The sequence below is a fragment of the Anolis carolinensis genome, chromosome 5, assembly GCF_035594765.1.
Source record: "Anolis carolinensis isolate JA03-04 chromosome 5, rAnoCar3.1.pri, whole genome shotgun sequence".
NCBI lineage: Eukaryota > Metazoa > Chordata > Lepidosauria > Squamata > Dactyloidae > Anolis > Anolis carolinensis.
In genome coordinates, this window is record NC_085845.1 from 88646785 (window position 1) to 88663166 (window position 16382).

Sequence of the window (16382 nt, forward strand, 5' to 3'; positions counted from 1 at the left end):
AGACTCTGCACATTCATATCACAAAACTGCAGTCTGGGCTTCAGGATATTTCTATAATTCATAATTTTTATGTGCTTCAGAAGAAACAGTGTAACTGAAAGTATACTGGACAGTAGAATGAATACACTTTGGTACATCTTTAAGTGTCGTCGCTCAATGTTTTTGGACCCTAGAAGTTGTAGAGACAACTGCACCATTTAATAGAGGAGACTAAAATAATATAAGACTACAATTTCCATTATTCCATACCACTGAGCGCAGTTAAAGTGGTATCAAAATGCATTAATTCAGTGTAGATACATCCTAAGAAGGAGAACATTGATGGCATGTAAAACATGCCAATGTTGGTTATGAATGCAGCAGATTCATATTCAAGTCCCTGCTCAGTATGGATTTCAACAATTGGCATCAGAAGTAAGAATGGGGATAATGAAGCCTATAGGCTTCATGGATTCCAAATGTTGTTTTGTGGGCCCGGGGTCCCCCACCAGATTTTAAAAATCACTTTGGATCCTGTGCCTTCTAAGCAGAAAAAAAACTGGCATGTTTTGTGATCCATGAAATGTTTTCAGCCCAATAAGGCTTTTTTCATTTCATTATTGATTTTAATGCATAGTTATATGTTTACTGTTTTAGATATATGATTTGGTTTTACATGTATGTTTGGCATTGAATTTTGCCATTATTATGTTGTAAAACCACTTTGAGGTGAGAAAAGCAGTATATAAATTCAGGTAACTTCTGGCAGCTTCCTTTTCTGAGAAGAATAATATGTCCATGGCATCTTAGACTGAAAAGCAGAACACAGCCAAATCCCCCTCCCTTCCCAAAATGACGCTGGGGATGATCCAGACCTTGCCTTGTTGCCAATCGTAATCTAAAGGATAAAACCACAGACAAATTCAACATTATAACAAAAGCATTTCCGCAAACTGAGCTGCATATAGATTTGAATACTCTACTGGAGTAAATTGTAAAAATCACTGGATAGATGAGCCCTTGTTTAGTAAGAGAAATGCATTTGCACCTCAGAAAGATAGAACCACCAGGAGAACTACTCGGATGATTTGGCTTTCTAACACTTACATTTAGCAGCTGTTCAAAGGCATAACTAAAGCCTTTTTTGTAATCAGTGATTCCTTTTGCTTGGATTTTGTAAACAGCTTCTTTTAACTTCTTCTTGTTTCTTACATTCGCTTGTACAAGATGGTTGAAACAACTGACATTCTGAGCATTTTCATTGAACTGCAGGAGAAAAAGAGATGGAAAAGGGTCACTTGGTAAAAGTTATTAAGAGGTATACTGTAGAGCTACAAGTTCCAGGGTATGTTCAGAGGGTGAAAAAAGAAGAAAATTATGCAAAAACAAAGTGACCACTAATCATGCAATAGGTCTTATTAAACTAATGAGATTATGAACATTTTCTCCCTTTGAACAACAGACCAAATATGCTGCATTCTAAACAGCTTCTGAAATATTAGGACAATTTTGTTTGCTGAATGTACTGCTGAACGGCGAAGGGAATAGAAACTAGCTGCACAATTATTTGGATCGGTAATATACATTTCATGGAAATAACCATTGTGATACTCCACCTAAGTGCAGAACTTATTAGCTACTTTTCTGCTGTATTACAGTTAAATGTAAGTATCACCCAGTGGCCTGAATCAAATTGATTGACATTCCTGAAGAACATGACAGAACAAGCCCAGTTTGCTAATAGATAAAACAATCAAGTTAACACCATCCCCAGTGGATATGTTATGTAGTGGATATATCCAAGGTTCTAAAGGTCAGAGAATGATTGACAACCAAAACCGTGTGTCAGAAATATAATTCAGGGTTATATTTAATTAATTTGAGCTGAAAACTAACTGAAGTACTTCAAGTATGAAGGTCTTTGCCCTGGACCGAAACTGTCTAGCTTTCCTCAGATATTAATAAGAATTCCACCACCACAATAATCCACTGCCTAAGCCAAACTGACGGTAAGGCTTCTGTCAAAGCCATTCCTAGCTGTGCCCAAATTCTATTTTATTTTGTACAAAACATAGGAGTATCAAGTTAAAAATAGCAAAGTTATCTGTGAAACATTTAATTTTGGAGTAACCATTATCAATGATGTACCAACAGCTAATGTTATTAATATTTTTATTACTAAATATTTTCTAAAATGTTGCTTTTGAGGTTTGAAATACTACAATTTCTGCCATTTTTGTATTTTAAATGCATTTCTTTTTTAAAAAAATAAAAAGAATATGTTTTTAAGATACTACTCTCTAGATATTACATAAGAAGTAACAACAACAATTTGAAAATTACTATTTTAAAATAACATTCCAAACTCTGGCTTCGATCAATAATAACTTGTCTCTTCCATGTAAGACAAGTTACCTGCATATCTTCTGACAAACTGGGAGTTGCTGTTTAAGATTTACTTGCATGGCATAACTCTGTGTGTGCCCAGGTTGTCATTTGTTGTTGTGTTAGGTCCTTCTACTATGGCACTGTTCCTCTTTGTCATTGTTAGTTGCTTTCAAGGCCCCTTCTATACAGTCAGATAACCCAGGTTATCAAAGAAAAAAATCCATATTATCTGATTTGAATAGGATTATCTAAGTCTACACTGCCATATAATCCAGTTCAAAGCAGATAATGTGGATTTTATACAGCTGTGTAGACGGGGCCCAAGTGGACCTTGACAACCCCAAGTATGTGATATCTCCAAGACACCATAGACTTTACCACCCCTGCTCAAGGTCTTTCAGAAACAAGACCATGGCTTCTTTAATTGAGACTATCCACCTGGAATATGGTCGTCTTCTATCTTACCAAGTGCCATTGTTTTTCCTAGTGAGTCATGCCTTCACATAGTGTGGCCAAAATATGACAGCCTCAATCTAGAAATTTTGGATTCTAGGATAAAATCATGGTTGATTTGTTCTAGGATCCGTCTATAGTATATGGCTTTTTGGAAGTCAACAGACCTGTTCTTCAGCACCCCATCTCAAATGGGTTGATTTTCTACCTATGACCTTTCTTCAGCACTCAGCTCTCACATCCATACATAATGGTGTGAAATATAGTGTTCTTGGCCATGTGGATTCATTAGCATCAAGATCCTGAATGAAATTTCCTGATCATTGGTAAAGAAATGACTTTTGGATCAAGCTGGCTGGCACATGTTGAGCAAATGAAATTCCTCTTCAGGCATTGTTTTCCACATTTGCAACAAGCTCTGCTCCATACCTTTACACACACACCACACAGAAAAGAGTTATACAGAGTTATAAAATCTGCTCTCTGCTCATATGTTTCCTATCCATGTCAGAACAATGTGATAGCATGGAGAATGCCTTGAAAGGGCCTATAATCTTCTGTGAACTGAGAGTCATGATCAAAATATTTGGAATCTTCAAGCAGGCAAGAAATAACATCAAGTTGCAGAAAATATCACAAGGCCTTATTATATCAGTTGCATTCTTTATTTATTCATACTCCAGGTAAAAATGCATTTGCCACAATAAATTGTCACAAGATGCTCAGAGTGGTACAAACAGAAATCTTCTATTTTATTGTCTCTTTGATCACATTGTGCAAGCAGGGGATAAAGGCTGCAGCCTGCGTTCAATAATCTTTTAACTATGTGGGAATTGCTAAACCCATCATCGATGGGATGTTATTGTCCTACAGCTGCCAACAACTCCAAGGCAGAATAGTCCATGTTAAGCAGGACTTACAACATGCTGGGTTATTCTGTGAAGCAAATTTTAACTGTACTCATTGCCAGCTAATCAGCTAGCTTTCTGTAATGGAATTCAACACAAAAAATGGATAAAGCCTCATCGCGATGGTGATATCAAGGTGTCTCTCTTTTCTTTAAAACAAAAACAACATCATAAACAACAACATTTTCTAATAAAATGAACAAATTAACTGTTTAATTTTTATGGCTGATAAATTAAATATAGCGTATTTGAAATCCTCTCTTTGGTCTAACAAATCCCAAAGTGGTGGAAGAAATTTTGATAAAGCTGCTAAGCCTTGTATGTAATGAATTAACAAAATACCAGCAAAAAGTTGAAATTGATTTTCTTCCTCCCTGAATGGAGGCCAGCATTGTCCCTCCATAAACCAGGCAGCTTACATATGTCAAGGCAATTTAGAAGAAAGAGGCTCTAATTGTTTTGCTCTACACAACTTGAATTGAGGAATGGACAATAAAATCCAGTAATAAATTATATGCCTATTACTCTTGTCACAAATAAGTAATGTTTTTTGATGATCAGCCACTAGGTGGTAGTCTAGTGAAATAAGTACACTCCTTCACAGAATGCTACTACAAAACATTTCTAAATTAAAGTGTTTTTTATTTTCTATTTATTTAAGATTTACTTTGAGCCTGAAAGTGTCAAGACACAGTCCTAGAACTGACAGCTCAGGATTAGGTCAAATAATAATATTAATAACAAAAACAACAGTACGCTAGTATATATACCTAGAGGACATTCTGTTGACCACTGAGAAACCAGTCTGGCCCCTGATATTAAAAAAAATAAGATTTCCAAGTCATCATACTTGATTTATCCTTATAATGCGAGATGAGTGTCATTGGTGCTGTATATATTCTATGGTAAGATCTGAATATTTTGTCCACATAATTTTCCTTATTTGAATAGATATTTCTGCCATGTCATATGTCACTGTATATTCAGATATGCACTTTTGCAATCCCAATCAGTCCCATGATCCCAATCATTCCCATACATCTCCATACATACATGATATATATGTGGCGTAGTGCACTCATGTGGTGTAATGGACTGATGACAAACCGTGATTTTGCCATTTTATAAGTGACATCATTATATAATTGGACTTGAGCATCTATGGGTTTTGGTATTCATGGAATCAAATCCAGTATACACCAAGGGGCCACTGTATATTTACCTGGCAATTTCACACCATGTTTTCTAATTAAAAGCACAGACCTACAATTCACCACAACTAGAAACAACAATATGATGAATTGAATGAAATTTACATCTGATTTTGTGTTTTTATTCTTGGGGTCCAACATAGCAATGACTTTTTACACTGTTTTATAATCTGTATATTAAATATCAGTCTTCTTTCCAGTGTTCTGAAGCAAGACTATTCAATCATGTTACCTATGCTGTTGTGAAAGGGGAAAGCAGGTAAACACAGCATCCAGGTTTTTTCTGGAAGAAGGAGGAGTGGTTGCTTATCTGTAACTGTGTTTCTTCGAGTGGTCATTGTTAAATTTGCACATATGGTACTCCTTTGTGCACCTGCTCAGTAGCTCAGAATAGTCCGAAAAGGTTTAATGGCTATAGCCCCACCCACCCTCCCAGGAGACACAGGCCATGGGCGGGGCTGTAGCCTCAGTTCCTTAGCCCCCAGGTGGCAGCCAAAAAACTGAGGCATGACAATAGTGGGGAGGAAGGGCGGGGATGTGCGAATTTCATGGATGATCAGTTGAAGAAACATGGCTACAGGTAAGCAACCATTCTTTCTTCATTATGGTCTCCATGAAAATCACACATATGGTAGATTAGCAAGCTACTCACCAAGGTAGGTGGGTGTCACCTCACCAAAAAGAACAGGACTGCTCTACCAAAGGTTGAATCCTTCCTGGAAGTAGCATAGACCTTGTAATGAGTGACAAACGTCAGCGGAGTGGACGAGATGGCTGCTTGGCAGTTGTCCTGAACTGGAACCCCCTTCATGAATACTGTGGAGGTAGCCACTGCCCTAGTGGTGTCTGATGTGCTGAGGCAGTTCCTGATGTTCCATTTCATAGGCGAGTTTTATAGCAGACATGATCCAGGAGGGAAAACGATGGGTAGATACAGGAGTATTCTTCCTATACTTTAGGAAAAGCCTTGGTGATTTCCTGAATTCTACTGTCCTATGGACATAAAAAAATAAGAACCCTCCTTATATCCAAATAATGAAGGGAACGCTCAAGAGGTGTGCCAGGGCAGGGTCCTGAAAAAAAGATGGCAAAACTATGTCCTATGACATGTGAAACCTAGATGCCATTTAAGGAAGGAAGGCCATACGGAGCACCACTGTGTCCTTATGGAATTGAAGGTATGGTGGATCCACCCAGAGAGAAAACAACTCACTGGCCCTCTGGCAGAAGAGGCCACTACCAGGAAGGCCATCTATCAAGACATATATGAGATATCTACTGACGCCATAGGCTCAAAGGGGGGCTTGGTCATTGCCTTAAGCACCAGATCCAGGCACCAAGCTCGGGATGGCAGAGTCACAGAAGAGTACAAGTTCTTATAACCCCTGAGGAACTTCTGTATGAGAGGGTCAGCAAAACAAGACAGTAAGCCCTGCATTCTCCTATAAAAAGAGAATGCAGTCAAGTAACAGTTTATTGAAGATAGAGTCCTGTAGTTGACAGTGAGACTAGAAAGTCCAAGATCTGAGATGTGGATGCTGAAAAGGGGTTGAGACTTTTCCCCTCAAGGTAAGTACAGAAGTGTTTCCACTTTGCAGCATAGGATTGCTTGGTACACATACTTTGTGCTGAATCCAAAATGGATTTTACTGGCTCAGAGAGTGCTGTAGCATGATGTTCCATGCTGTGAGCCGTAACTGGTGGAGATCTGGGTGAAGAATCTGACCCCATCCTGACAACAAGAGGTCTGGCCTGACCGGAAGATGAAAGAATCGTCAGTTGGACAGATGCAGCAAAGTTGGAAATTACGGTTGCTGTTGCCAACATGGGGTGAATAGTATGCACTTGGCACTGTCCATCTGCAACTTGGCTATCATTCGATTCAGGAGGGACAGTGGAGGAAATGCATAGAGATGACCCCAGTACCAGTCGAACAGAAACACATCTCTGAAGCATCCCTGTTTGTGGGTCCATGCCTATCATCATCATGTGCCATGAACAACAAATGCCTAGGGTAGATTGGTTCCAAACTCATCTTGCGTCACGCCTTTGTAATGGAACCATAGGTGTGGGGTCCAAAGGCATCACCACTGGTTCAACTGGCAGTGGTTCTACTGAGCCCTGTACACAGTTCTGTGACCCCTGGGCAAGGGCTGAGGGGAAGGCAGACCCCAGCCACACTGACTGAAGTGGGAGGTGGGTCGCTGTTGGGGAGAGAAATGCGACAGCATTTGATATATCATGCAGCAAATTGACATCCCTAAAGGGGCGTGTGTTCCCAGACAACTATGCATGAAATTGTAGTCATGACTCATAAACATAATTTTAAAATTTTATTAGTTCTCTTTTCATTTGCGTGTTTTGAATGTCTTTATTTTATGATGGAGATTCAAAGTAGGGTGTCAATTCCTATGAGAATAAAAAAAAACCTATATATAGTGGGGAAGGAAAAATTGCAGCTATTTTTAAGAATAAGAAATAAAATGTTATGGTGAAGTCATGCCCTATCATGTCAGAATAATGCTTTGGGATCCAGAGTGTCATCCTGCCATTGCTCACTTATGAATGATTTAAGCAGATCTTAATATATCTTAAAATAAATATCCAATGTTTTTCACAGAATATATATTGTTTTCTATTGTTCCATGTGGACGAAAATGCAAGAATATATTGGAGGAACAACTACAAATACAGTAGAGTTCTGGTTATCTGACATAAATGGGCAGGCCAAATATCAGAGGCCCTGTTATCCAAGCCTCTATACACTCCAAGCCTGGTGCTTGGCAGGGAGGAAATAAACTTTTCCCTCCTGGCTAGCACCGGGCTTGCAGAGCCCCATTGCTGCCTAGAAAAACAGCCATTTTTCTAGGCAGCAAATTCCAAGCCTGGTGCTTGGCAGGGAGGAAAGAAACTTTTCCCTCCTGGCTAGCACCGGGCTTGAAGAGCCCCGTTGCTTCCTAGAAAAACAGCTGTTTTTCTAGGCAGCAACGCGCAGGGGGGCTCTCCAAGTGCCCAGTGCTTGCTGGAGGGAAAAGTCTGTGCTGGTCAGTCTCGTCCCTCCCAGCAAGAACCCGGCTTGGAAAGGCCCGCTACGTGTTAGTGCCTAGAAAAACAGCAACTGACATCAAGCCTCTCCAAGCTCCAGGCACCCGTCAGGAAGGGTGAGAAGCCAGCACATCAGATAAAACGGTGTTTCTGATAAGCGGAAGTCGGATAACCAGAACTCTACTGTACTGTCATGATGAGTTCATGCACTTCAGAATTTACCAGGGCATAATCACGGCTGGCATTTCAGGAACATGAGTAAACATTTTACAAGAACTGGGGGGAGGGGGGCTTTGTAGGGGATTCAGTATCATCTCTCTCCCAGCGTTTGATTTCTTCAAAAATTAATCCCTCCTCCACTCCAAGTTCTCTGGCACCTTCTAAAGGAAGTTGTTGTGCTATGTTTTTAAAAGCCTTCCCTTGATGTTTCAAGCCAGGGAATGAAGGGGCAGCTGGGCGGCTCTATCATTCCATGTGCCACTCCTGCATGGTGACACTTCTCCTATTACACAGGGGAAGCATCACGTGTTGCGAGGGAAGCATTATAGAATGCTTCTACTCTGGTTGTGGGCGGGGTCTTCGTCAGAAGTCTAGTGACATCATGTGAAGAACCCATCAGTTGAGGGGGGAGTGTTCTGGGAAACCCACAGTGCGGGGCACACACTAGACCTGGTCTTCTGTCAGGGATGGGAGGAAGGTGGCGGTGTGGAGGAGCTCACCATCGCTCCTTTGCCATGGACCGACCATCACCTGATCAGGTTTAGACTTACTGCGCCCCCCAACCTCTGCAGGGGTGGTGGACCTAAAATGGTCTGCCCCAGGAGACTTATGGATCCAGAAGGATTCCTGACGGCTCTTGGGGAATTTCCCGCCTCCTCGGCAGGTGATCCTGTTGATGCTCTGGTCTCTCTCTGGAATGGAGAGATGACTAGGGCAATAGACACGATCGCTCTGGAGCGTCCCCTCTCGAGTAACCGAGCTAAACCAGCTCCTTGGTTTACTGAGGAGCTGGCAGCGATGAAGCGAAAGAAGAGGGAACTAGAGTGCGTGTGGCGATCAGAGTATAACGAGTCAGACCGAACACGGCTCGGCTCCTATCTTAGGGCATATGCCGCGGCAATCAAAGCTGCAAGGAGAGTCCACCTTGCGGCCAACATTGCGTCTGCACAGAACCGTCCGGCGGCGCTGTTCCGTGTTATCAGAGGGTTGTTAACTCCCACCAATCAAGGTGGGAGCCCTGATAACTCGGCAGCCCGCTGTGAAGCATTTGCTCGGTTCTTTGCGGACAAAGTCGCTCTGATCCGTTCCGACTTTGACACCATATTAACGGCAGTCTCTGAGGATGTAACGAGTGCACCTGCTTGTCCAGTTTTGTTGGATTCATTTCAATTGGTTGAGCTCGAGGATGTGGACAAGATCCTTGGAGAGGCGAGACCGACCACATGCATCCTAGACCCCTGCCCATCCTGGCTGGTGAGAGAAGCCAGAGGGCGTTTGGCCGAGTGGGTAAAGGTGGTGGTGAATGCCTCCCTTCGGGAGGGCAAGTTTCCAGCGAGCCTAAAAATGGCTGTGATCAAGCCGCTGTTGAAAAAGCCATCATTGGATCCCACTCAATTCGGAAACTTTCGGCCTATTTCCAATCTCCCCTATTTGGGCAAGGTCTTGGAACATGTGGTTGCCTCGCAGCTCCAGGGATTCTTGGTGGACACTGATTTTCTGGATCCGGCACAGTCTGGCTTCAGGCCGGGGCACGGTACCGAGACAGCCTTGGTCGCCTTAGTCGATGATCTTCGCCGGGAACTGGACAGGGGGAGTGTGTCCCTGCTGGTTCTGCTGGACCTCTCAGCGGCCTTCGATACTGTCGATCACGGTATCCTTCTGGGACGCCTCGCAGGAATGGGACTTGGAGGTACTGTCCTGCAGTGGCTCCACTCATTCCTGGAGGGTCGGTCCCAGATGGTGTCATTGGGGGACGCCTGCTCGGCCCCACAACCGTTGACTTGTGGGGTCCCGCAGGGTTCTGTATTGTCTCCCATGTTGTTTAACATCTACATGAAGCCGCTGGGGGAGATCATCAGGAGTTTCGGGGTCCGGTGTCATCTGTACGTAGATGATGTCCAGCTCTGTCACTCCTTCCCACCTGTCACTAAGGAGGCTGTTCAGGTCCTGAACCGGTGCTTGGCCGCTGTGTCGGACTGGATGAGGGCCAACAAATTGAAATTGAATCCAGACAAGACAGAGGTCCTCCTGGTCAGTCGGAAGGCCGAACAGGGTATAGGGTTACAGCCTGTGCTGGATGGGGTCACACTCCCCCTGAAGGCGCAGGTGCGCAGTCTGGGGGTGATCCTGGACTCATCGTTGAGCCTGGAGCCCCAGGTCTCAGCGGTGGCCAGGGGAGCCTTCGCACAATTAAAACTTGTGCGCCAGCTGCGACCGTACCTTGGGAAGCCAGACTTGGCCACGGTGGTCCACGCCCTTGTTACATCCCGTTTAGACTACTGCAACGCACTCTACGTGGGGCTGCCTTTGAAGACTGTTCGGAAGCTTCAATTAGTCCAACGGGAAGCTGCCAGGTTAATAACTGGAGCGGCGTTCAGGGAGTGTACTACTCCTCTGTTACGTCAGCTCCACTGGCTGCCGATTAGCTACCGAGCACAATTCAAGGTGCTGGCTTTAGCCTATAAAGCTCTAAACGGTTCTGGCCCAGCTTATCTGTCCGAACGTGTCTCCCGCTATGACCCACCTCGAAGCTTAAGATCGTCGGATGAGGCCCTGCTCGCGGTCCCGTCAGCCTCACAGGTGCGGCTGGCGGGGACGAGAGACAGGGCCTTTTCAGTAGTGGCTCCCCGCCTATGGAACGCCCTCCCCATTGAAATCAGGCAGGCTCCCTCCCTCCTATCCTTCCGTAGGAAGGTAAAAACTTGGTTGTGGGGCCAGGCTTTCAAATAAGAATCAGCAGCATTAATTACTATTATGTATACTGGAACTCAATTGACAGACCCAGTCTTTTAAACTTGTACACACCTATCTATATTTTATAAATGCATTTTATGAATGTTATATGTAAGTTAATTTTTTAACTGATTTATAGTGTATTGTACTGTTTTTATATGTCTGTTTTATTGTAAGCCGCCCTGAGTCCCCTGTTGGGTGAGAAGGGCGGGATATAAATATTGTAATAAATAAATAAATTGTAATAATGGGCCATTTTCTCCTCACCCCTATTTTATGACATCTACGAAATCCTGAACCCATCTCCAAGTCATTTCAGGTTGTTGTGCTTATTCTGTTGCTTGCTATCTACCTCCAGGACAGGCATGCTACTCCTACAATGACAGAAGAGAAAAATGGAATGGTATATATATTTATTTATATTACTTATTTATTTTCTATCCTATATTAAAAGATATCAGGGCAGCATAGAAGTATCTTTTTCATAAGATCAAGCTTAATTGTTTGCAACAGAACATTGGTTTGTAGTGTGTGAAACACTTCACAGGTATAGAACATTTGGAGTAGAAGAATCAATAAAAACAACCGAGTAAAGAGACTTAATTGTGCATAGAGGGGTAATGCCTTCTGTCACATGATCTGTCAAAGGGGGAAATCCTATCTTTTTCAACTAATTCAAAAGAGGCTGATTGCTACATTTCACTATTGCTCTGGGAATATAGATATTTGAAAATATATGGCCAACATGTTTCCAGCCTAATCAGATTTTGCTGCAGCTGCTTTTTCAATCTACCGAGAGGTTGTTGCTGTCTTGCTCCTACTGTTTCGGCTAAGCAGCTTGGTGACCCAGATGTATCTATACATATTAAATGAGCAGTAGTGAAATAGATCTAATACCAAGAGGCTTTTCCTTGTAACCAAATCCAGCTTTGCTGTTTTTCTTTGTCTGTGTGTACTCGTATATTCAGTAATAGGATCTTAGAGTTAATTCTGAGAAGAAACTACATCAAAACATTACCGGAATTTCTAAAACCCGCTACACATTTAAGCAGCTAGACTGTCCTATTGTTTCTTCAAAGAGAACAGAAGGAAAATGGGATGGATCAGTTCAGATCTTGACATATTTTTGAAGACATTGTCAACCAATGAATGATCAATATTGGTCCAGATCTGGAGAAATGTAAGCAGATTTCTGTTCAAACAATATTGCACTATCATTTCTTCCTCCACACTACAGATTTCTTTGGTCCATCTGAATTCTAGATTAGAAATTGGGTGGGTTAGGCTGTAAAGAATTTTAGTGGAAAAGAAAGTTAGAACTAGTCAGAAGAGCTCTTCTAGGTTATGGGGAGAAGGGTAAATAGCTAAGAGAACTGAGAAGACAGACTTCTGCTGCAGTAGACTTGGTCAAAAAGTTAAACTTTTCACTAATGAACTTCTAGGATAACAAAACCTTCCAAACAACACTAAACAAATCAACTGTTATGAGAAATAGGTAGAAAGAAGGGAAAAAATAATTCTATTATTATTATTATTATTATTATTATTATTATTATTACTACTACTACATTACACAATATTCTCTCCATAAAATCGGCTAATTCAGTCTCAACAGATACAAGCCTATGTGTTTCACTCCCCACTGAACATTTCACTGCAAATCCAACATTCTGTTTTCCATCAGTCTGGAAGCATGGCAGAAAGCAAAATGATGTCCAAGAGCAGTATTCCAAGAACACAATGGAAGAAATAACTATTTATGCTGTAAGACATTTCTAGCAAAGACTGCCTTTGCTAGAAATCTTTGGAGACACCATTATCCCTAAAAATGTATAAGCACTAAGACCTGCTTTAGACAGATGGGCAATTAAAGTAAGGAGGGTCTTCCAAGATTTATTCATTTGACTACTTCGGAATGGACTGCCAGCTAGCCTCCAAAAGGAGACATGGCCAAACAGCCCCCATTGGCCCCTAGAATCAGCCCCGCCGACCCTAATTAGGGAGTTAGATCACAATTTAGCATCCCTTTCTCCCTTAAAAACTAGCCAGGAAGAACATGAACCCTCAACCTTGGAATGGCCCTCCATGATACTAAATGATTCCTTAAATTTAACCTTAGAGAAATCCCCCCCCCCATGATGCTCCCCAGAACATCATTCCCCCCAGCAAATAGTGAGAGTTGACTACCTCCCCAATATATGTTAGCTCCCTTAGGCCCAAACTGCCCCTGAGAGTGGGGAGTTCCGGGATCGGGGGATGCCATAGAGGTCATGCTGGGGAGGTGAAGTTGTAGTCGTATATGCCATCCCAGGGAGAAGTGCAACAGAGTTTTTACGACCCTGAGGAAAGATAGGTTGGATAGCCATCATGACAGACTCTCCAGGCTTAAGGAACTCCTGCTAAATGCCAGGACCGTAAATGGTAAAACAAAAGCTATCCATGACTTGATCCTGGATGAACAAGCAGACCTGGCTTGCATCACTGAGACCTGGTTGGACGAATGGGGGGGGGGGTCCAACTCACTGCCCAGCTTTGTCCACTGGGTTTCAGGGTACATCAGCAGGCCAGACTTGGAGGGCAGGGAGTCAGATAAAATGCATTTTCAAAAGAAGTCACTAGGTACCTATGTCACAGTCTAAATAAATTATGTGCCTGGTGTAGAGAGCTCACTTTGCCCTTGTCCACTTGTGTAAACCTGTGCAAATGAAGTTCAAAGACACTGTTAATTGCTTTCTGTTGCATGCTGAATTTTTAATTCTGTTTGCAAATTTGGTGGCACAGCAGGTTAAACTGCTGAGCTGTTGAACTTGCTGAGCTGTTGAACTTGCTGACCGAAAGGTCGGCAGTTCAAATCCGGGGAGCGGGGTGAGTTCCCACTGTTAGTCCCAGCTTCTGCCAATCTAGCAGTTCAAAAACATGCAAATGTGAGTAGATCAATAGGTACCTCTCTGGCGGGAAGATAATAGTGCTCCATGAAGCCATGCTGGCCACATGACCTCAGAGGTGTCTATGGACAACACCGTCTCTTCAGCTTAGAAATGGAGATAAGCACCAACCCCCCAGAGTCAGGCATGACTAGACTTAATGTCTGTTCTGTAAATTCTTGCATGTTGTTCACTTGACAGCTGCGAGTCCATGGACCGTAATAAAGTTATGTATATATGTATAATGTCAGGGGAAATCCTTTACCTTTACCTTTACTTTGCAAATTTGAGTTTTAATTCAAAAAGCAATTAATTTTCTTTTTAAATGTATCAAAATAGGCATATGTTGTTCATCGGCATAAGAGTAAAAATGACAATAATCACAAAAACATAACAAAAAATCAGTATGATGAGAGGATAATATAATGTGCCAAATAAAATAAATAACTCTAGTTGGGTGAACAAAACAAAAGTCAATATTTTATAAAGTCTTCTGTTCATCTCACCATGCCATTACCCCAATCCCATGTCCCCAGGTCAGAGCTCTGTCACACCTTTGTGGGGGCCATGACTCTCTGATAATGAACCTTTTTTGTATGAAAAGAAGAAAGCACATACTTCTGTACTCCATTCTGTTGAGTACTAAACTCAGGAATGTACATGCCACTGTATTTCTGATTTTTAAGTTGCAAAAGCCGATAAGTGAAATGAACTGAACTTAAATGGATCTTGAAAAATGGTTCATAGAGCAAATCAAGCCAAGATGACTAAGTTGATATTTTTCGTACTTTAAACATATGGTGAGAAGACATGTCTTACTAAAACAACAATAAGGGTTGGCTAGGTAGAAGACAGCAGAAAAGAGGAAGATCATACTATGGATAGATAGGCTTGATCTAGGAAACCACAGCACTGAATCTGGAGACCTAAGTAGGACTATTGATAACAGGATGACTTAAAGGACTGTCATTCAGAAGGTCACCAGTTAATAACCACAAAAAACCTGCAGTGCAGGCTTAAGTCTTACTAGGAATACAGTCTAAACTATAAGTATTTCAAATTCACCTTGACTCTTTGAGTTACAGAAAGATGGAAAAATGTATGAAATTATATGAATAATGTGTGAAAAACATGTTTCCCAATTGTTGATAAAAACCTGACAAAAAAAACCTGGCCTGACAAGAATATTCACACTTTGGGATTTATTCCATGCAAAATTCATAGACAGATTTTTTTCTTTGTCTTTTTTGCACATGAAAGGGTGTTATCTGCAGAGGAAACAGAGTTTTCATAATTCACAGAAAACTGTATTTTCTATGGAGAAGAAAAATGGGATATCTTGGAGTAAAACTGCAGATTTCGAAGACTTTATTGCAAAGGATGATAATTTCTAAAATTACTTCTTCCTTCCTTTGAGAATGAATTTAGCACAGAATTACAACTCTACTACACTCTGCAGAGACAGTGTGGCCTTAATTTTTAAAAATAAAATCCAAGTGATCTTGATGAGGTCATGAATTAAGACCTTTAATTTGTCTAAAGCATTTTTTACAGCGCAGACTCCTCTCCCTCTAACCCTCTGCAAGCCTGAAGCAGAAATAGCTTTCACTGGAAACAGCAGTTTATCCATAAACAAATTACATTCTCTCTGCAAACATGCGAAACCGAGTTCCTAAATCATAGCATGCTGGGATTGAATTGCAACCCCTATCATCTACCACTTACAGTTATCAAAGCATATAACTGGATTAGTGGGGAAACAGCTGTATTGTGCACACATTTAAGCTCTTTTAAACAGCAAGATCCCTTTTTGCAACAAAACATGCCACTTCAGACAGGCAAAAATGCAAATTCCTGGGGAAATTAAAACACATTAATCCATGACAATCCTTGCATGACTTAAACACCTTCCATGACCTTCCCCTTTCACCATTATCACCACCCTGGAACTAAATTGCAAGGACTCCGCAGAAAATCATGGACTCAGCTGAGAAATTAGTACCTTCATCCTCTACCTTAATCTGACCATGTTCCTTGGAAAATTTTGCTAAACCAAGCAGGAATGATTGAATCACCTTCATGTAAGAATGAGCTGTTATGTATAAATCTCTGCTAGTCATACACTGACACAAATACGACTTGTAAAAAGGATGGTGTATAAATATCTCATTTGTTCGTATCGAATTTCTAGAATTTGGTAATGATGTTCATCCATCTAATTATATACAGGCAGTCCCCAAGTTACAAAGAAATTGGTTCTGTAATTTTGTTCCTAAGCTGACTTTATATATAAGTTGGAACAGATGCATTTTAAGTATAATTCCAGCCAAAAACATATATATTTTTGTTTCAGATAGCATGGGGGGGAGGTAACACCCCTGTGGTATTTGTTTTGCTGTCTGTGTCCCTGTTCAGAAGATTTCACCTCACTTTCTATCCCTGTGATAATTTGATTTGGAAAAAAAACCCTGCCTTTTTGTGGAAACAAGGATTTGTGAGAAAGCTTCAGTGGAAACACCTTT

General features: G+C 41.5%; 1 protein-coding gene across 5 annotated transcripts in view; it reads right to left on the reverse strand.

Annotated features, from left to right (window-relative positions):
• The window catches only part of cacna2d1 (calcium voltage-gated channel auxiliary subunit alpha2delta 1), a 574720-nt gene that overhangs the window by 119619 nt on the left and 438719 nt on the right, over positions 1-16382 (reverse strand). For all 5 annotated transcript variants that reach the window (XM_008111505.3, XM_008111506.3, XM_062981743.1 and 2 more), the window contains one exon: positions 1087-1245. In XM_008111505.3, the coding sequence (XP_008109712.1) occupies positions 1087-1245 (159 nt within the window). The remainder of the gene's footprint in view (positions 1-1086; positions 1246-16382) is intronic.